The sequence below is a fragment of the Corvus kubaryi genome, unplaced genomic scaffold, assembly GCF_017639235.1.
Source record: "Corvus kubaryi isolate FWS band 111438036 unplaced genomic scaffold, C.kubaryi_AGA036_p1.0 37284, whole genome shotgun sequence".
Lineage (NCBI taxonomy): Eukaryota > Metazoa > Chordata > Aves > Passeriformes > Corvidae > Corvus > Corvus kubaryi.
This window is the reverse complement of record NW_024581088.1, coordinates 667,837-688,088: the sequence shown is the minus strand read 5'-3', so window position 1 is coordinate 688,088 and position 20,252 is coordinate 667,837. Positions and strand designations below refer to the sequence as shown.

General features: G+C 63.2%; 3 protein-coding genes across 6 annotated transcripts; 1 reads left to right on the top strand and 2 right to left on the bottom strand.

Annotated features, from left to right (window-relative positions):
* The first annotated feature begins 7,996 nt into the window (after window positions 1-7,996).
* Window positions 7,997-10,633, top strand: METTL27 (methyltransferase like 27). 4 transcript variants are annotated; one of them, XM_042025856.1, is made up of 6 exons: window positions 8,003-8,169; window positions 8,243-8,371; window positions 8,442-8,577; window positions 8,702-8,794; window positions 9,271-9,534; window positions 9,758-10,633. In XM_042025856.1, the coding sequence occupies exons 1-5, from the start codon at window positions 8,062-8,064 to the stop codon at window positions 9,507-9,509; spliced, it is 705 nt and encodes a 234-aa protein (XP_041881790.1). In that variant the 5' UTR covers window positions 8,003-8,061; the 3' UTR covers window positions 9,510-9,534; window positions 9,758-10,633. The 4 variants fall into 4 exon arrangements, with proteins under 4 accessions (XP_041881791.1, XP_041881790.1, XP_041881792.1 ...); XM_042025855.1 differs by having other exon boundaries at window positions 8,004-8,169; window positions 9,271-10,633; XM_042025857.1 differs by lacking the exon at window positions 8,702-8,794 and having other exon boundaries at window positions 7,997-8,169; window positions 9,271-10,633.
* A 330-nt stretch (window positions 10,634-10,963) lies between these two features.
* On the bottom strand, window positions 10,964-18,761 carry LOC121663518 (claudin-3-like). Its single transcript, XM_042025861.1, has 2 exons — window positions 18,655-18,761; window positions 10,964-11,796 (listed from the first exon to the last, which is right to left on the bottom strand). The coding sequence occupies exon 2, from the start codon at window positions 11,785-11,787 to the stop codon at window positions 11,143-11,145; it is 645 nt and encodes a 214-aa protein (XP_041881795.1). The 5' UTR covers window positions 11,788-11,796; window positions 18,655-18,761; the 3' UTR covers window positions 10,964-11,142.
* On the bottom strand, window positions 13,728-15,901 carry LOC121663519 (claudin-4-like). The gene has a single exon (XM_042025862.1). The coding sequence runs from the start codon at window positions 15,197-15,199 to the stop codon at window positions 14,570-14,572; it is 630 nt and encodes a 209-aa protein (XP_041881796.1). The 5' UTR covers window positions 15,200-15,901; the 3' UTR covers window positions 13,728-14,569.
* Window positions 18,762-20,252: the final 1,491 nt, after the last annotated feature.

Here is a 20,252-nt window from a genome sequence, read left to right as displayed (position 1 = left end):
ATGGGCTGGGTTGGAAGAGACCTCAGAGCTCATCCATGAGCCATGGGCAGGGACACCTCCCACTGTCCCAGGCTGCTCCCAGCCCCAATGTCCAGCCTGGCCTTGGGCACTGCCAGGGATCCAGGGGCAGCCCCAGCTGCTCTGGGCACCCTGTGCCAGGGCCTGCCCACCCTCCCAGGGAACAATTCCTTCCCAATATCCCATCCAGCCCTGCCCTCTGGCCATGGGAAGCCATTCCCCTTGTCCTGGCATAGAAATCTTCTCTGACACTGGTACTTTGTGCCACCTTGATCCCAAATCCTTGTCCTACCAGCAAAGCAATTGTCCTTCCCTTGCTGAGGCTGATCAGACCCAGTTCCTCCTCATCCTGATCCTCATCTTGATCCTGATCCTGCTCTCCAGCCTCTGTAGGGCTCCTCCAGCCCCTGCTCTCCACCAGGGTCAGCCTTAAAGTTTCCTCTTATGGCATCTCCCTTACTGAGGTGGGTTGTGGGGTGTCTTTTTTAGAAGACCATTTCTTCAACAAGTCAGGCTCACTTTGAGCTGGTCCCTCAAGGCTTCTCAGGTGGCTGTGGAGTGGCTGTGGAGTCTGTGGATTCCAGGGTGTTGAGGGTTTTGGGAACCACATCTGCACACATGTTATAACAGTCCAGGAAAGTCGTGGTCCTGTGAAACAGCCTCAAACCCCTTCCTGCAGTCACGGCTCGGAGACGCGTCCTTCCCAGCTGCCTTTCCCAGGGCTGGAGGAGGAGGTTCCCTGCCTTGCCCTGCGCTGGGGGGGGGCAGTGCCCAAGGCTCCCCTGCACCTCACCCCAACAGCAGAAACACAGCACCCACACAGGGTGACACAGCCTCAAATTCCTTCCCAGTTTACAGCACTTTTCATGGACCTCCTGAGCTGGAGCTGAGCCTTTGGCTGTGATAATCCCTGGTGGATTTTTCTTCCATGAACTCGAGCTGAACCCACCCTTTGAACACACGTGAGCTCCCAGTTTAATTGTTACTTGAGATAATCCACAGATGAGATTTCTTCAGCCAGTGTTCAAAGTGCTGTAAGACAAAAGCCCATCATCAGGCTTTTGGGAATACGGGATTTATCCAAGCTCCCTGTGCCTCCAGCCCAGCCTAGGCTGAGCTCAGCCCTGTGGGAGAACTTTACCTGCATTCCCCAGCCCATGCAGAAAAGGAAGGTAACCAAGCAGGCACGCCAGACCCAGCCATGGTCACACCTCCCCAGAACCACAGGGGCCACCACGGGTCACCAGGACCACCAGGGGTCACCTTCACCTTCCCTTTGGACCCTGGGAAATCCATCAGCCACCCCCAGCAGGCCGCGCTGCCTCTGCCCCCACACTCCTGTTACCCTGTCTCGAATGATTTAAAGTTGTTTCCGCTGTCTGGACTCCTCCTCCTTGTTCTTGAGATAATTCCCAAGATTTCCATTTTGCCAGATTCCTGGCCTCTCCCTGAACTTACTCCCTTAGATCTGTTTCTGGAGGAGCGGGCGGCTCCCCGCGGGATCCTCCCTCACACGTGCTTCCCGGGAGCTGTGACGGAGCAGCTCCCAGCCTGCAGCCTTCGCTTTGCTGCTCTCCCTCCCTTTTCCAAGACTGACTGCACACCCTCTTCCAGCTGCGACTGTGAGTTCGGAGAGACCCACCACTGCCTGCCTAACCAGGTCATCTGGATCAGCGCAGGCTGGAGAGCATTCAGAGGAGCGGCTCCGCCAGGAAATCCAAAGATGCAATCCTCGGCAAAGGGAGGGCAAGACTCAACAGCCAGGAGCGATGGGTTGACATCATTTCAACAACAAGCGAAGATGTCATCGAGCTCTAGGATGGATGAACTCAGGGGTGTGGAACGAGTTGGTCTTTAAGGTCCCTTCCAACCCAAACTTTTCTAGGATTCTAGGAACTCTCAGCCCATGGTCATCGTCACCCAACCCGCTGACACCTTCCCACTCCACTGCTCTCACTCCAAACCACTTGTGCAACTTCTCTGCTTGCTTTCCCTGGATGTGTGACATGGTCTAAGTCTGGTGATTCGGTTCCAGTTGGAATTGGCAAAGCTCAGCTCAGGTTCAGCTCAGTTCAAGAAAGTGATAATGGTTTGACCTTTTTTGCCTCCACTCCCACAGGGACCCTCCCAAATCCTCATTTGGGCAGGACGAGTAGGGGATGAAGCAGCACAGGGATTCTCCATCCCTCCTGCCAATGGCAATCTGTTGGGCTCACAGCGGAGCTGGGATTCAGGGATGCCCCGCAGAAAGGAAGGACTGGGCTCCAGGAAATACTGCAAGATCCTGAGGATAAAATAAATAACAGCAATTGGACACAGCAGCCCATCCTCCTTCTTGAATATCCACAGAGTTGGGAGTTGGTGGAGGAAGTTACAAACTGCTTTTTAGGATTCAGATACCCAAATACCACCTCAGCCCTTGTGCAGACAGCGTTGAGGTGGCTTGACCTCACCACGTGTCCAGAAGTGCTTTAGGATCATCAGGATGAACCTCAACAGATAAAGTCCAGACTGCCCTGGCATCACCAGGATCACTTGGAGAGCAGCCAGCCTTCCCAGAAGCACTGAGTCATCTTTTACAAGTCACAAGAAATCCTCTGTTTATTTACAGCCACTAATCTACTCATTTATTCCCGCTCCAGTGAAAGTTTGCACCTTATTACTGAGCTGGGCTTTATTGACTTCAACTTCCACCTCCTGAATCTCACCCAGCCTGTGCCTTGCTCTTCCCAGGAGGTGGCAGTCACTTCCCAAGATGCAGGGACGGAACAGGAGAATCCCAGGGAGGCGATCTGGAGCTGGGCTGAGTCTCACAAGAGTGATCTGGACAGCCAGGCTGGTGGCAGGGCAGGTGCTCGGGGGGATTTGGGGCCGTGGGCAGGTGGATTTGCACGGAGCCGAGGGGTTGTGGTGCAGCCACACCTGGAATGCCAGGAGTGGCAGGGATGTGGCCAGGGAGTAACATTGTGTCCCAGGGAGGGAACAGGGAGCTCCTAGGGTGGACCTGAGGACACTGAGTCCCGAGGGTGCTGTTCCATGAAGGATGATGAGTTCAGAGGTGCTGTCCCAGGAGGGACGCTGAATCACAGGGCTGAGGTGTGCCAAGGTGTGCCAAGGTGTCAGTGATGTCATGGCACTGCCTGTGGGAATGGGAACGGGGCACAGCACTGGGGGAACTCACCTCGCTGTGAGAAGGGCTGTGAGGGACAGGGAATGGGTCCGGGAGGTGATGGGGTGTGACCGAGCAACGGGGGACGTGTGGCTGTGGGTGGGACCTGAGCTCCCACACTGGGAAGTGTGTTAGACATGGTCAGGGTGGGAAGTCCGCAGACAGGGGAAAGGAGCAGGTGACAATGGGGACTAGAGGGAACAAGGGGGAATGGGGACAAGGAGTGAGATCCATGAGCTGGGGGTGTGGATGGTTTGTGGGGCTGCTCAGAGGTGAGGAAGAGGCTGAGCTCAGACGAGAACTGCAGCCAGAGCACACCCTGTGAATGGAGCCACTGGCATCTGGGATGGGGATAGGGAGAAATGGGAATGTCACCAGTGTGGGAGCCCCTGTGATGTGCTGGCGTGGGACTGCTGTGTCCTGGGGGGCAGGGGGGGTGCGGGGGCTCTGTGCTCCAGGAGCACAAAGGGGAGTTGGAGCCCATGCATGGGAGCTTCAGGGAAAAGGAGCACCGAGGGTTGGGGATGCAAGAGGGATGGAAGCAGCACGCCCTGGGGGTGCGGGAGGGAGGGGAGCACCGCACACCGGGGCTGCAGGTAAGGTGGGATGCGGGTGACACGTGCACAGGCTGGGACTGATGCAGGAGCACGGAGGCCAGGGAGTGTTCTCAGCATGGCAGGGACGCCTCGCTGCTCCTGGCCCCGGGCACCAGCCATGGCCGGTGCCCTGCGGGGTGACAGTCACAGTCAGGGAGCAGCCCAGGTGCCGGGGGGCCCGTGGAACACGGGCAGCGTGGCCCGCTGGAGGCAGCACAGCCCTTCCCGGCCGTGTGAGGCTCCTGAGTCAGCCCCGTGAGCTGCTCCCGCCGCCCCGACCTCCGCCCAGCTCCGCGCCTGCAGCGCTGATTCACAGCTCAGCCCCTCCTTGTCACCCGGTCCGGGCCCTGCTGGCGGTGGGGACCCGCGCAGGAGGTTTGGTGACAGCAGCCCCGGGCACCATCAGCGACAGAAACACCGAGATTGACAGACTCAGAAGCAGGGCAGGAGCCCAGCGACCCAGGCGAGTTCCTACGGCTGAGCGGGGTTCAGGGGGCAAAATCCACAGTCCTTGGACACCACAGAGATGGGGGTTGGGGGAGAAGTGGACAAATTCCAGTCACGTTTGGATGCTGGGAAAGGAAAATGCTCTGTCCTCTAAGGATGTGAGTGCAGAGCAATCCCAGCCAGGGTGTGTGAAACCCCACCAGCCACCCTTGTCCTGCCATCTGTCACCTCCTCGGCCATGGAAAGATCACGGAATCGTTAAGGTTGGAAAAGCCCTTCAAGATCATTGAATCCAACCACTCCCCCAGCACTGCCACGGCCACCACTGCCCCACGTCCCCAAGTGCCACTGCCACAGGGCTGTGAAACCCCTCCGGGGATGGGGACTCCACCCCTGCCCTGGGCAGCTGTGCCAGGGCCTGACCACCCTTTCTGTGAAGAAATTTTTCCTAATGTCCAACCTGAACCTCCCTCCTGCCTCTGTCTCCCCACGGGGGCTCTCCAGATCCCACCTGGCTGTCACCCCACAGGGTTTTCCTTCCTTGCTCTGCCCAGGTCTGCACCCAGCAGAGCAGTGTGCCCCATGGGATGGTTGTCTGTGCTCTCCCAGCTCAGGAAATGCAGCAGAGAGCTCAGGGGACCATGAAGGGCCCTTTCCCAGAGCTGCGAATGTCTTGGGATGCCCTGAGGACATTCCCTGGTGCTGGTGTGCTCCTGCACCACCAAGAAGCTGCAGCAGGGACACAGAGATGCAGCCCATGACCCTGACAGCCTGCAGTGACAGCACCATGACTGTCCCCAAAGTCCTCTGAGCCAGAAGCTGCCAAGTCGGCAGTTGTCCCCCTCTAAGCATCTGTCCCCTTTCCCCAGGGAACACATCCACCCCACAGCTGGACCCAGGGGCTGTGTGGGCCACCCAGAAAGTCTCTGAGGCACACAGGGCCATGAGACCGAGCATTCTGTCACTCCAGCCTGATGAAGAAGCTTAGGGACATTCCAACATCATTGGGATGTCCAGGGGGACAGCATCAGTTCCACCCCAAGGGCCAAGGACATGCCAGGGATGCCCTGCACAGGCCCTGAGCCATGCAAGCCCACCTGCCCAGGGTACCAGTGCCACCACACTCTTCACCCAGGGGTCCAGGAAGGCTCAGAGGGGGGACCTGTAGGCAGGTTTGCTGCCAGGGGAGATCGCCCACCCTGGAGATGCCTGGCCCAAACCCAGCACAGACCTGGGCTCCCCCATCTCCTGTCCCAGTTTAGTGGCAGATTTGAAGGCAAGGGACCCACCTAAGCTACCCTTCCACCCCTGCACCAGCTCCTTGGGGAGGGAAGGCAGGCGAGGTCCCACCAGAGGTCTGTGGGCTCGGGGGGCTCAGCCCCTGCCTGGGGGACACATGTCCCCCAGCTCCCTTTGAGGGGTGGTGGGGACACTCCAGCAGGGCAGCTGAACTGGGCTCCAGGGTCCCAGCATCCCATCAGGGCACAGACAGAGCCCTGTCCCCAGGCAGGGGACAAGGACAGCGCCCCAGGGAGCTGCATCACAGGAACAGGACGTTCTGTGACCCAAAGGGAGCCCGCCAGCACCAGGCCACGTGTCAGGACAAAGTCCAGCCTCGCACCGGCACTGGCCGTGGGACGCTCCAACCCGCCACAGCCTGCTGCCACCTCTGTCCCCTGCGGTCAGCGGGGACAGCCCAGGGTATCCAGTGCTGGCAGCAGGTCCGGTGCAGACCCCGGCTGGCTCCAGCTGGGTGGCAGCCAGCCCAGAGCCGTGGTGGTGGTGACACAGGGTGCAGATATGTGCACAGCTGTGCTGTGACAGGGCCAGCCAGCCCTGGAAGGGGATGCCTGGGAAAGCACCGGCTAATTCGGGGCTGGGTCCGTGTGGGTCAAGGCTGCGGAAGGCAAGGCCCAGTGGCCCCTGGGGCCAGCAGAGACAGGGGCAGCGTTTGTAAAGGAAGGTTCAATTAGTGGTGGGAACCACGATGAGCTGTGAGGGCCGTTGTTGGAGGCCACAGCTCTCCCGGGGACGCCAGGCACGAGGGACAGGATTGGGCCCACGCTGGTGGCAGCAGAGGGGACAAAATGCTCATGAACAGTGGCAGGAGCTGCCACAGGGCTGCAGCCCCCTGGACGCCGCCTGGGAGCCATCCCGGTGTCCTCAGGTGTGGGGGGACGGTCCCCGCTGTCCCGGGGCCGAGGCCTTGCCGCCCCCCAGCCCCGCACTGTCCTCTGTCGCTCCGCCAGGAATTCTCCGAGGCCGTCCCCGGGCGTGACACCGGAGCCCGGCGGGGCGCGGGGTCGGTCCCGCGGGCGCAGGGCTCCCTCTCGAGGGCCCCGGCCAGCACTGCCCGCCGCGGGCTGGGCTGGCCCCCCGTGCCACCGCGGGCAGGTCCCCAGCCACGGAAGGGCAGAGGAGCAGGAGGACACGGGGACCGCAGAGGAGGTGACGAAGCCACCAACGCGGCCTCGGGGCAGCCACCGGCTCCATCAGGGAACCGCATTTTCTTCCCGTCATTAATTAGCAGCTGAATCCGTCACTAACTAGCGGCTGGATCCGTCTGTTTCGCTGCTGGAAACAGCCAGAGGCGATGGGCACAGCTGTGGCTTGTCCCAGAGCTTGTCCCTCGTCCTCGCTGCGGCACCAAAGGTTGGTTTGACAGGGGACTCCGGCAGTGACCTGCCAGGGCCAGCCCTTCGGGAGATAACGCAGCTGGATGCGGAACGTGCATCGGGCATTCCAGAGAATTGTGATCCGGAGGGGACATCCCACCCGCCCTGTGCATCGTGCTGCTTCTCGGGGGTGTTTCTTGCTCTGAGCAAAACCCAAACTCCACGCAGATTATACATCATGGCACACCTCGGGCTGGAAGGGACCCAGCAGGGATCATCAGTTCCAACTCCCCGCTCCTCGCAGGAGCCAGAATGTGCCTCCTCCTTCCCAGCCACTGCCCGCTCCTGTCCCCTGTCGCCGAGGGGCAGCGCAGAATGACCCCCGCCCCGCGGGAGCGGGATGGGCAGGTCAGGACAAGGAGGACCTGTCCCGGCGGTGGGTGGCCCCTCCCCGGCGCAGTCCCGGGCTCTCCCTGCCGCACACGGTGGGACACGGCGGGCTCGGGTGCTGGCCGAGCTGGGTGACGGTCGGAGTGGGGGAAGAAGATGCGGATGCAGGATGGGGCCGTGTGGGGCTGGGTGAAGGTGACCTGTCCAGCTGTCCAGGGCACTGTCCCCGCGCCTGGGGCATGAGTGACGCAATGGGAACTGACCCCTCTAAGTGACAGAGCAGCAGAAACAGTGGATACTGCTGGGAGAAAGTGGTAGCCCTGGGGCTCCTGGGGCCACCCGCCGTGGGAATTCGGTACCCCGCCCCCAGGGCATTTAATGTCATCATCCCTGGAGCTGGTCATCCCCCCCAGGGCACCCGACACCGTCCTGGGGCCCTTGGTCACCACTCAGACACTTGGCCGAATCCCAGGACACCCGGCCCGTGCCCCCCCTTTGCCCTGCGCACTTGGTCGCTCCCAACGCCCCGATCCCGCTCTGGGGGCGGCTCCGGCGCCCAATGGAGCGCGGGGGGCGTGGCCGGGGCGGGCGCTCGGAGCCAATGGAGGGCGAGGGGGCGTGGCCTAGACGGGGATCGCGTGTTCTGTGGGGGCGTGTCCTGGGCGGGGTCATTGACAAAACGCGCTTGGGGGCGTGCCCTGGGCGGGCGGAGAAGCCAATGAGGCGCTGGGGGCGTGTCCCGAGCGGGGGCGGAGCCAATGGGCTGCGGGGGGCGTGTCCCGAGCGGAGCCCCGCCGGTGGGCGCGGGGGCCCGGCCGGTACCGGGATGGGGCTGCCGGCGGCGCTCCGGGACCAGGTGGCCGCGGTGCACCGGGGCTCGGCGCTGCCCGAGCGGCTGCGGCTCTACGACGGCTGGGCCGCCCGCTACGAGCAGGTACCGGGGACCCCGCGGGGACGGGAGCGCCGGGTGGCCGCGGCCGTCCCCGCTGACCGCCGTGTCCCCGCAGGATGTGGCGGCTCTGGAGTACCGGGCACCGCATCTCGCCGCCGCCTCCCTCTCCTTCGCTTTCCCCGCGCCGCGCGCCGAGGCGCGGCTGCTGGACGTGGCCTGCGGCACCGGGCTCGTAGCGCGGGAGGTACCGGCGGGACGGGGCGGGCTGGAGATAACGGGACGGGGCGGGGGTGACGGTGCCTCTGTCCCCGCAGCTCCACCGGCGCGGGTTCCGCTGCCTGCACGGCGTGGACGGCAGCGCGGGGATGCTGGAGCAGGCGCGGAGCACCGGGCTCTACCAGGAGCTGCGGCTCTGCGTCCTGGGCACGGAGCCGCTGCCCGCGCCCGCAGGTAACGGGAGGGGCCGGACCCCGGAGGGACCTCTCGGTGACACCCGCGTGTCCCGCAGGTGACGGGCCGGCACCGGGCGGGGGGAGCCCCGGAGGGCCCCCGGTGACGCCCCGTGTCCTCGCAGAGCACTACGACGCCGTGACGGTGGTGGGGGCCCTGGGCGAGGGGCAGGTGTCGAGCACGGTGCTGCCGGAGCTGCTGCGGGTCACCAAGTCGGGTAACGGGCCCGTGTCCCCTCCCCGCCGCGACCCCCGGGGTGGTGGGATGAGGACACCGGGCTCCGGTGGATGTGGGTCCCCATCCCGCTGGACGCTGGACCCGTGGCCTTGTCCCTGCTGCCAAAGGACAGGCGATGGCACGGGTCCCTGACCTTGCCCACTGCCAGGTCCGGGCAGCGGGACAAGGTAGGAGGTGGCAGTAGCAGTGCTGGTGTGTGACAGCCCGTGCTCAGGCGTGACATCCCGCCCATCCGCTGCCCACTGGCCCCCTGTCCTGCCCATCTCTGCCTGCTGTCCTGTCTGTGCCCTGCCCACTGCCTTGTCCATGCCTTGTCTGTGCCCCTGCCCTGCCTGTTCCCTGCGCGCTGACTCCTGGCAGGCTCTCAGTGCCTCTCCGTGTCCCCACCCTTGCCAGGGGGTGCCATCCCCAGAGAGGGACACGCTGTGTCAGCGTTACCTGTCTCCTGTCCTGCAGGCGGTTTCCTGTGCCTGACGACGAGGAGCAACCCCTCGAACCTGCGGTACAAGGCGGAGCTGGAGGCGGCGATGGGGCAGCTGGAGCTGAGCGGAGCCTGGCAGAAGCTGCTGGCCCAGGAGGTGGAATACTGGGAGAGGGCCACCACCGAGGAGGAGAGCACCCAGGGCACCGGCTACATCTCCGGGGTGGTCTACATCTACCAGAAGTGCCCTGTGCTGCACCTGGAGGAAGGCTGAGAGCCAGCATGGCTCTGGAGGGGGGGTGAGCACTGGGCCCCTTATAAAACTGAGCCCAGTGACCCCCTCCTGGAGCAGGGCAGGGGGAGTTTTTTTGGGGGAGTTTCCCCATTCCCTTTCTTGGTTCCTTCTGCCCCAAGTCTGGGCTTGGGGCCATTGTCTTCTCCTCGGCATGGGGAGGGTCTCCTGGATTTGCCAGGGTCACCTGGGCACCACCTTTAGCTCTGACATTCAGGCATTGTCCCCAGCACCTCAGCGCTCACCATGACATCTCACAGACCCACATGGCTGCTTTCCAAGGCATGTCCAGTCCAGGATGTCTTCTCCCCACCTCACCCACCTCAGCACTCATGGTCAAAATCTGGATCCTCCTTCATCTCCCACCCCCAGAGTCTTTACCTGGGGACTGTTAGGGGTGGGTCCCCATCACTGTGTGCTGTGGCTTCCCATCCTCATCCTTCCCAGGGCTGAACCCAGCCCTGAGGTGCAGGAGCCTCCACATCCAGAGCCGGAGCAGCAATGCTGAGGTGGCTCCCAGCTGGAGAGGCTTTCCAAGTGCCACATCCGCCTTTCATCCCACAACAGCTGCTGGAATCTCTCATTTTCCCACAGCTTTGTAGTTAATGGTCTGGGTGGAAAATGAGTTTGTAAGGGATTTGGGGAGCTGGTGGCTGCTCCCCACCCAGCACTGCCTGCCCAGCCTGTTCCCCCAGCCCCTTGCTGGGCTGCCTCCACAATTCCTCCTCCACTGCTCCCTTGGGAAGTTTTTTACCCAAATTTCTTGCTAGAATATTTGGGCTTTTTTCATTTTTCCCTTCCCTCAGACCTGTTCCTGCTCATCCTGTTCCCATGGTCCTGGGAACAGGTTGCATCCTTCCCCTCAGGAGCTCTTCCCCAATGTGAGGCAATGGCTGTGTCTGTCCCTGTCCCTCACCCAGGGCATCCCACATCTTCCACACTCACCCTCCCCATGGCTCTTGTCACCCTTGTGCTTTGTCCCCCGTGTCCCTGTGCCCATCCGTAGCTGCCCTACTTCTCCCTCCCCATTGTCCCCTGAGCAGCCAGGGGTTGTGGCTGTCCCCAGCCCTGCACTTGCCTGTTCAATAAACCCTGTCCCTGCTGTCTGCCTGCTGTGTGCTGTTCCCAGAGCAGGGGGAATGTGGACCCTCCAGGGTGGGTGGCCAGGAGCCCGGGAGGGGGGGTTCAAGCCTTTGTCTGGGGTCCCCTCCCAGTCCACGGGGGCTAAGAGCCCCTGGTGTCCCCCTGTGCCTCTCTCAGCTCTCAGCATCTTCTCCCTGCCTCAGTTTCCTGCTGCAGGGAACACCAGGAGCTGATCCCCACGGGAACATGGGATGTTCCAGGCACTGGAACACAGCAGCTGGCAGGGCACAGCACCCCCAGGACGCATCACCATCCTCCCCACACCGCGCTGTTCAAAATGAGCCCAGGCAGCCTTGGTGGCACCAGGATGTTTATAGTCCCTGCCCTGGGGAAGGGCACACATGGGGACCGTGCTGGGGGTCAGCCAGCGTGGGGATGGGCAGGAGGAGGCAGTGCATGGGCAGGGGTGGCATGGGGACATGGGACAGGGACAGTGGTGCTCTGCCTTGGGCTGGCACCTGGGCACAGTGGCTCACACATAGTCCTTCATGGCATAGCCCATCGGGCCGCAGGTTTTCACTGCCCGGTACTTCTTGGGGTAGTGGTCCTGCTGGGACTGGGATCCTGAGCAGCACAGGACACCACCACCGAAGAGCTGCAGGGCACTGGAGGCCCAGCCAATGTAGAGGGCAGCCCCCAGCTCTCTCTTGAGGGCCTCAGGCACCATGGGGTTGTAGAAGTTGCTGACGATGCTGTTGGCAGACCAGGAGACGGGGATGAGCAGCATGATGCTGGCCATGATGAAGATGACACCTGACACCGCAGAGATCCTGGTCTTGGTGCCGTTGTCGTCCACGCAGCGGGTGCAGTCAGCTCCCGAGAGGGCCATCAGGAAGGCAAGGAAGGCCACGAAGATGGAGGTGACCACCAGGGCACGAGCAGCCTGCAGGTCGGAGGTGAGCTCCAGCAGGGAGTCGTAGGCCTTGCACTGCATCTGCCCCGTGCTCTCGTAGACGCAGTTCATCCACAGCCCCTCCCAGAACACCTGGGCCACCACGATGTTGGAGCCAATGAAGGCAGTCACCTTCCACATGGGCAGGGCACAGGTGAGGATGGAGCCCAGCCAGCCCAGTGCGGCCATCATCAGCCCTCCCATCTGCATGGTCATCATCGCCATCGGCAGCTCCTGCGGGACAGGGCACAGGTGTCACAGGCACAGCCCCCAGCCAGGGACAGCATGGGCTTTGTTTGTATGTCCTGCTCCCCACCGGGGTGCGAATGGCTGCAGGACAGCATGGGGACATGAGTGACACGGGGACTCAAGGCACATGGGGGCATGAATGCCATGGGGCGGTGCTGCAGGACAGGATGGGGACACGTGTGGCTCTGAGGACCCAGGCCCCGAGCAGGCCAAGGTGCAGGAGCCCCTGTGTGTCACACTGGCCCCACAGCACAGCACAGCCTCTGCCATCGCCGCTTCCCAGGGCATGGCAAGTGTCAGGGAAGGGATGGGTTTTGGGGAGTAGGATAGGGGGCTCTCTGTGCCCATCCCCCAGTGCTCCAGAGGGCAAAATCCCCGCCCCACACTCACCCCATGTCACTGGCCAACCCCCAGTGCCCACCCCGTGTCCCACTCCACCACTGGTGCTCAGCCTCCCCGGCCCCGAGCCTCATGCCAGGGACACGGGCAGGGAAGGCAGCCCCCCACCCCCCTCAGCAGTGCCTGCTCCCAGTTTGGCTTTGCCCTCACAGCCATGCTGCAGCGGCCTTTGGATCCGGGATCTCCTCTCCAGGAGGAAATGGAAATCAGTCAGAGCTCAGGTCTGCTCTGATCCCGGCTCTGGGTCTCAGCACCTTCTGCGATACCACCCCAGAGCAGCCCCGAGAGGGCAAACCCTGGTGAGGGGCTATGGGGTCACACAGGTGGTGTCCCTGGGAGAGGGGTGGCTGGCACAGGGACACATGCTGGACACACCAGAAGCTCCATCATGGTCACATGTGACCGCTGTGGCCCTGGCTCAGCCCAAACCCAGCTCAGCCCCTCACGGAGCAGAGTTCACCCGTGGGTGCCTGCGCTGCGCTTGGTGGCTGGGACCAGACGGGTTTTTATGGCCCTGAGTTCAGCGGGTATCGGTTGTGCCTGGCACACCCTGCGGCTCTTGCCAGAGGTTTCACCACCATTTCCCCTGTCCCGGTTTCGGTTACTTCAGCCTCTCCTCTCCCGTTGTATCCCCACTCCTTCCCCAGCACCTTTCATCCCTCAGCAGCCTGATGGACACCCAGCACTGGCACTTTGCATCCCCTGGGCCGTGAAAGACCCTTTGGGCTAAAATCACAGTCCCTCTCCCCGTGCTCCAGGCAGGCAGGGGCCGGGATGATGGGACCCATCCCGGGCACCCTTCCCCAGTCAGCGGGACCTGGGCCACAGGAGACACCCAAACCAGGGTGTGTGACCGCCTGCAGGGGGACAGGTGGTGGCTCCATGGTTCCCCAGGGGTCCTCGAGAGAGCATTGTGCTCACATTCCCACCTGGCCGCCGGCACCATAGGGCTACAGGCACATTTTCCACCATTCCCGTGCCCCACGAAGGGATTGGGGAGCTGGGAGCCCTCAAGCCCTCAGATCCAGATGAGACACCCAGAGCCAGGCGGAGTCGCCCCTCGTCCCCACGAGCCCCGAGGTGGGAAGGAAGGATGTTCCCAAGCCAGAGGAGCACTTGCCGTGCCCGAAGCGAGTTAGGCAAAACACCCGGCGCTGCCCACGCCGGCCCCGGGGCGCTCCCAGCCGGGGTTGTGGGGTGGCCCCGGGGCCAGCGCGCCCCGACCCGCCCCGGTGGGCGCCCGCCACCTTCTTCCTGCTCGGGTGGGAAGATCGCGGCGGGTCAGGCGTGGGACAGGCTTTGTGCCGTGCAAGCAGCCGCTGTCACCTCCGGGGCCGCTCGGGAGGGGAGCGGCGAGTGATGCCAGGGCTGGAACAGGCGGCGGGGATCTCACGAGGCTCCGAGGAGCAGATTTGGGTGATCTCTTAGGGGGGCGGGAGCCCAGGGCATAGAGCACCGGGCTGTCCCACCACCCAGGCGGGTGTTGGAGAGGGTAAAGAACACGAGGCACAGCAGGGTCTGAGCAGCTGCCGTTTAATGCGGGAAGGCTGGACACGCGGACGGACGGCAGCACAGCCAGGGGTACTGTGAGACCCCACTCCCGGCCCCAGGCACCCCACTCTGGGGCGATAGAGTCGGGTCCGGGAGTCGCCCCCTCCATGCGGGGGCACAGCCCCGCTCCGGTCCTGCCTCCCCGACCGGTTCTCCCAGCCCGGCCGCTGCCTTCCCACTCCCAGGATAATGATGCCCCCGCCCTGGGGAGCTGCCGCGAGAAATCACACTCGGTACGGCCGCTCCGAGCCCCGAAAGTAGGTCATAGTCAAAATTTAGGGAACAGGCAGGTGAGAGCCCCTGTCACCCCTCAAGACCCTGCCGGGGTCTGCAGAGCCACCACGTCCCCGTGACCACGTGGGACAGGTTCGCTGTCCCTGCCAGCACCGACACCGCCACCCACCCCGAGGGACAGACACGTCCCGGGGAGCTCCACGCGGGGTGACAGAGCCCTGTGCCACCCGCGGGACGGGCTCCTGCGAGCTGTGTCACCACATGGCGCACCCCGATACCGGGAGCCAGGAAATGCTCGAGGAGGGGATCAGGCGATGTCTCGGAGAAGATGCCTCAGCTGGATGCTCCGGGGGGAGCAGGACTCCCACCGCGGGCAGCCAGGACAGGATCTCCTTGTTCCCTGTCTCAGCCGAGACTAAAGAACCGGCTTGAATCCCGGTGGAACAAAGGCGGCTCTGTCTGCCCTCCCTCGCACCGCGCCGGCGCCCGGCCAGTCCCAGCCGGGGAGGTTGAGTGTCCCGGGAGGTCCCCGCTCCCCGGAGCGGCCGGGGCGTCCAGGCAGGCGCGGCGGCTCCTACACGTAGTTGCTGGCTGGCAGCGAGCGAGCAGCCGTGAACTTGGCGGAGTAGGGCTTCTCTCCGCGGGGGGGGCAGGTGCAGCACAGGATCCCCCCCCCCAGCAGCAGCAGCGCCGAGGCCGCCCAGCCCACGTAGAGGGACGAGCCCAGGTCCCGCTTCTGCGAGTCGGAGACCAGCGGGTTGTAGAAGTCCTGGATGATGCTGTTGGCCGACCAAGAGATGGGGATGAGGATGAGGATACCGGCGACGATGAAGATGATGCCGGAGAGGATCATGACCTTGGCTTTGGCGGTGTCGTCCTCCACGCAGTTGGTGCACTTGCCGCCGGCAACGGCCAGCAGGGTGCCCAGGATGGCCAGGACGATGGCCACCACCACCATGGCACGAGCAGCTTGCAGGTCCTGCGGCAGGGCCAGCAGCGAGTCGTACACCTTGCACTGCATCTGCCCCGTGCTCTGCACCACGCAGCTCATCCACAGCCCTTCCCAGATGATCTGGGCCACCACGATGTTGTTCCCGACGAAGGCCGTTTCCCGCCACATGGGCAGCGCGCAGCAGAGAATGGAGGCCAACCAGCCGATGACGGAGAGGGCGATGCCCAGCACCTGCATCCCCATGGAGGCCATCGCTCGCTGCCCGCTCCCTTGCCCGCCTCCCGCCGTGCAGTGCCAGCTGCCGGGACCATGGCAGGCATTATATGCCTTTGCCGAGGGAGGAGCGCCGCCGCAGCCGCCGGCCTGCCGCCGGCACCGGACGGAGGGGTAGAACCAGTTTCCCGGGATTCTTCCACTTGTATTTCTCCCTGCAGCGATGACACTTAATATCCCGGTTGCTCCCACGGAGGAGGATGCAGGGGACCGGGATCAGGCCACCCAGGTGCAGGAGTGCATCCCATTGCTGTGGGCAGGCAGGACATGCCCAGGGCAGCGCTGGGGCTCAGCCCGTGATGCCAGAGGGGAAGAGCCGGTGTCCAGGCACCGGGATATCTCTGCCATCACTGCCAGCACCTTCTGCTCCATCACTTGCATGGGGTTCCTTCACGCCTTCATGCCTCAGTTTCCCTCCAGCTCATGATGACTGCTCCAACATCAGCCCAGCCTCTGGCCCCACCATGGCCCTGTGCTGGGGGAGCAGCACGTTGTCCTCCCTGGCTGCTGGGCTCTGTGCCCGGCAGGACACAAGCAGCCCTTGTTTGCTCCTTGGCGTCCGTACCAGCACTTCCCTGCCCTCCATTAGGCCTGGGGCAGGAGGTGTCACCGCCCAGACCCACAAACCGGTTGGAGCAGCTGCCGGTTCCCCACGAAGGAGAGACAGCACTGCCTGGGGCAATGGGGGGTGCAGACCCCAAACCCAGCCCACCGGTGCTCCAGTGCTGAGCCAGGGTTCACACAGCCACCCTCAGCCCCAGCTCTGCCCATGTCCCACTGCCTGCCTGGTGGGGTTGGGTGGGTTGGGGCTGTGAGGGGCAGATCCGGCCTCGCGGTGCCCCAGTGCCGTACCCACTGATCCCAGTGCCGAGGCCAGTCCAGTGCCAGCACTGATGCCATACTGCAGCTGACCTGTCCTCCTTTAATCCATGACTCCCACACAGGTCCCCTCCCCGCTCCTTCCGAGCCCCTGCAGCACCTGCACAGGTGCAGCACAACACCAGACAGACGGCACAGACGGACAGACGGACATTGCACTGTTTCATCACCCCGGCTTAATCCTGGGCCTCTGAAAAGATAAGAGGCACTGAGATAATCTTAGTTTTCCCAAACACTGGCGTTACCATCACGATCCAACCACTTGTGGTCTGCTTGGTATGACAGACTCTGGAGCTGCTGGTGCTGGTGCCAGGATGTCCCTGGGCATCACGTCCCAGTGTGCTGGGACAAGCCTGGTGGCCCGTGCACTGCAGTGCCAGGAGGATGCCTGGGGACACCCCTGTCTCACAGCAGACCCCAGCCTAAGGGGATGGTCAGGGTCCTGCCTGCCTGACTTGTGCTCTGTCCTGCTGGAACACCCGCATTGCTCACATACCAGAGTGTCCACCCTGCGGCCAGAGCCTTGTGGTCAAGGGCTCCCTTTAATCTACAAGGCTCCAGAGCATCCCCGCCGGGGCCAGACTCTGCCTGAGGCTTTCACCTCCCAGCCAGCTGCTGTAACCACCACATTATTTGGGGTTGGAGAGAAGCACACACCCACATGTGTGTGTGGCTCGCATGGGCCGTGTCCCTGCAGACACGTGGGGACATGTCTCTGGGCTGGGGACAAATGGCAAGGTGGGGACAGGGACTCCCCCGCGCACAGAGCATCAAAGCTTGAGCTGCTCATACTCCCCCTCGGAGGCAGAGCAGGCACCAGCACAGCCTCTGACAGCCAATTACTGTAATTAATGCTGGAACGTGACAGATATTCCAACTGGCAGCTGCCACACAGGGGCAGCCCCTGTGCCCTTCCCCAGTGCTACACCTGCCTGGACAGCACCGCCAGCCCCATGTGCCCAGCACTGCCGGCCAGCAAGGCCAACAGGCACTGGCTCAGCACGGAGCAGAGGAGCATCAGCCAACCCCAGTGCCCTTGGAGCCCGAGGATGGTGCTGCAGCACAGGTGGGACCACCGAGCACCTCAGGACATGCCATCCAGGGCAACCACTCATGGACACCAGCCCCACAGCCCCATCCCAGTGCTCATTCCCAGTCCATCCTGCAGGACCCCAGTCCCAGCTTTGCCCCAGTGTCACCTGCAAGGAGCCATGGCACAGGCACATGTCCTGGTGGGACCACAGCCCACTTGCTCAGCAGGGAGCTCCTCCACCCCAAAATGGGGTACTCAACACACTCAACCCATCCCAAGCCTTCACCCCCCACCACCTGCCCCAGCACCCAGACAGGTGTGGATTCCCACCCCCAAATCCAGTGGGATTTGAAGGACATGTGGGAGCCTGGGGTCCCATCCCTGTTCCACTGCACTACGAGGACTGGTGAGGGCAGAGCTCCCATCCTGGCATATCCATCAGGAAACACCTTCGGACACTTGTGTGTCCCCATGTTCACCGGCATGGGGACACATTACAGCCCCTCAGCTGGGCAGTGAGGCCATTCCCAGGCAGGGAGGTGACACTAAACCCAGTGTCACCACAATGCCAGGCACTGCTGGGTGCACAGCAGAGGCTGTGTCACCCTGACCTTGCTCAGGGTAGAGGACACCCTGCAGAGAGAGAGGGCTTGGGGCATGAACCTCCTGCCAAAAAGGGTTTGGGGACATCCCCACCCCCGACACAGGTGACAGTCCCACCTCACACACCCCGTGTCACTGAGCCGAGAGCCCCTCATCCCCCAGGACCCACGCATGGACCCACCAACCCGGCTACCTCAAGGCCCCAAAAAGGCAGGTGAGACTTGCCAGCAAACGATGTTCCACCGGGATCTCTGGCTTCACATCTGCCAAGCAAGGCACGGCCAACAACCCTCCCACTCAGCCCGTGAGGAGCGGGGCAGCCTCTCCCCACCAGGGCCGAGGATTAGTTACCGGCAGCCCAGAGACTGAATGTTCCCAAAAAACATCCTTGCCCAACATAAACCCCTCCGACCGACTCAAATATGCACAGTCAGGTTGTTTCTCACTATGGGAAAGCAAAGTCTTATCGGGAGGGGAGCCGAGCGCCGGGACCTGCGGGGTCCCCGCTGGGAGAGACGGGACCTTCGGCCTGAAGTCGCTCTGAAAGTCAAAACTCTGTCCAATTTCTGAGCAACAAGTGGCTCCCAACAGGGACAACAGCCCCAAGCGCTGCCAAGGTGGTTGGCGAAGGGATGGGGGAGATGATGGATCAGGGAGGGGGTCACGGGCGGTGCAATGGGGGTCTCCCGGGGCGATGCTCGGAGGAAGCGGGATGCCACGGCAAAGCCGTGGGGAAGCCGATCAGAGCTGTCGGGGTGGGGATGCCCCAGGCATGGCCCAGCATCCCCCAGCGAGCCACCAGCCCCTTGCCACATCCCGCTAGTCCATGTCCCCCGCCGCCCCCAGCCCCCGTGTGCCGCAGCTCCCTCCCCGCCCCGCCGGCAGACAGAGCTGCCATTGATGCTCGAAGCCGCCTCACCTGCTCCCGCCGCGCCGAAGGGGCTCCAACAATGGGCTGCCTGTGTGCCCTGGCCGGGGCAGAGCCAGCAGCCCCGCGCCTGAAATATAAGCAGCCGAGGCGGCATTTACCGGCCCGGCCCCGCTCCCCCGGGGGGGAACGCGCCGGAACTCCCGACCGCAGCGGCGGGGAACACCCCAGCCCCGGCGGGGAACACCCCGGCCCCGCCGCGCACGCGAGTGGGACGCGGCCCCGCGGCGCCCGGGGCGGTTTCTGCCGTCACCTCCTGCTCACCCCCGGGGTGCTGCCGGGTGCTGGATGCAAGGATGGGGGATGCTGCAGTGGGTGTCCCCCGTGTCAGCGCAGGGATCCTTCCTTTGGGGCCTCCAAACCGGGGATGCTCCTGTGACCTTTGGGTCTGACATTTGTTTGGGGTCTCTGCATCACAGTGGAGCAAACCTGTCCCCGTGTCACCACTGAGTTCCTGCAGCCACCACACTTTGTCCCCATCCCGAGGGACTCGGATACTCCTCATCCCTCCCCAGCTGTGAGGGAGTGCAGAGGGACCGCACCAGGGAGGGAGATGCAGCAGCTGGGATGGGGGTGCTCCCAGGAATCCCCCAGGGACGCCGGCCCTGCTCAACTCCTCAGTAAACACCAGTGACTGGTTTGCTCACCACAAGAATGTGTCCTGCCGGGGGTGGCTGGCACCCCGAAACCCCGGTGATTTGCCCCTTCCTCCATCGTGAGTCAGGCAGCAGCAGCTGCCCCAGGCCGGCACGACACTGGACACAGCCTGTACTTTGGGCAATTTGGGATGATGAAGTGGGGACGCCGCGTGCAGAGCTCTGATTGCAGGGTCGGGGGCTGTGGTGTTTCGCTGCCCCGTCCCACCCCAGCTCTGCCCCAGTAGCTCCTACCCCATACACCTGCCTCGAGTATCTCTCTCTTCCCCTGCCCCACGGCCCTACTTGGGGTATCCCCCCTGTCCCATATTCCTACCCAGAGGTATCCCTCCCTTCTACCCCCCACTCCTACGTGGGTTATCTCTCCTGCCCGGTGCCCTGGTATTGAGTATTCCCATTGTCCCACAGACCTGGGGTATAACCCTGCCCCTACCCCTGTGCCCCACAGCCCTGTCTGGGGTGCCACCCCCTCTTCCCCAGAGCCCTGTTTGGGGTATAACCCTACCCCAAAGCCCTGCTTGGCGCATCCTCACACTCCACAGCCCTGCCTGGGGTCCCCCCTGCCCCAGAGCCCTGCCAGGGTAACCCCTGCTCGCAGCCCCGCAGCCACACGTGCACTGGGTGCGGGTGTGGGTGTGCACCTGCACCAGCAGAGCGTGCCTGCTCACCTCTGCCACTGCGTGTGTGTCTGTGTGTGCGTCCGTAAGTCTGTCTGTCACTCTGTCTGTCTGTGTCCATGAGTCTCTGTGTGTCTGTGTGTCTGGGAATCTGTCTGTGAGTCTCTGTGTGTCTGTGAGTCTGTGTGTCTGGCTGTGTGTCTGACTGTCTGTATGGCTGTGTGTGTCTGTGTGTCCGTCAGTCCACATGTCTGTGTGTGTGTCTGTGTGTCTGGCTGCATGTCTGTCCATCCGTGTGTCTGTGTGTCTGTGTGTG

Excerpts from the sequence above, each read along its gene's own strand:
- LOC121663519 (XM_042025862.1), bottom strand. The coding sequence starts at position 15,199 with ATGGCCTCCATGGGGATGCAGGTGCTGGGCATCGCCCTCTCCGTCATC.
- METTL27 (XM_042025856.1), top strand. The coding sequence starts at position 8,062 with ATGGGGCTGCCGGCGGCGCTCCGGGACCAGGTGGCCGCGGTGCACCGG. Across the intron at positions 8,372-8,441 it reads CCGGGCTCGTAGCGCGGGAG|CTCCACCGGCGCGGGTTCCG; the intron begins GTACCGGCGGGA and ends CTGTCCCCGCAG. Across the intron at positions 8,578-8,701 it reads GCCGCTGCCCGCGCCCGCAG|AGCACTACGACGCCGTGACG; the intron begins GTAACGGGAGGG and ends GTGTCCTCGCAG.
- LOC121663518 (XM_042025861.1), bottom strand. The coding sequence starts at position 11,787 with ATGGCGATGATGACCATGCAGATGGGAGGGCTGATGATGGCCGCACTG.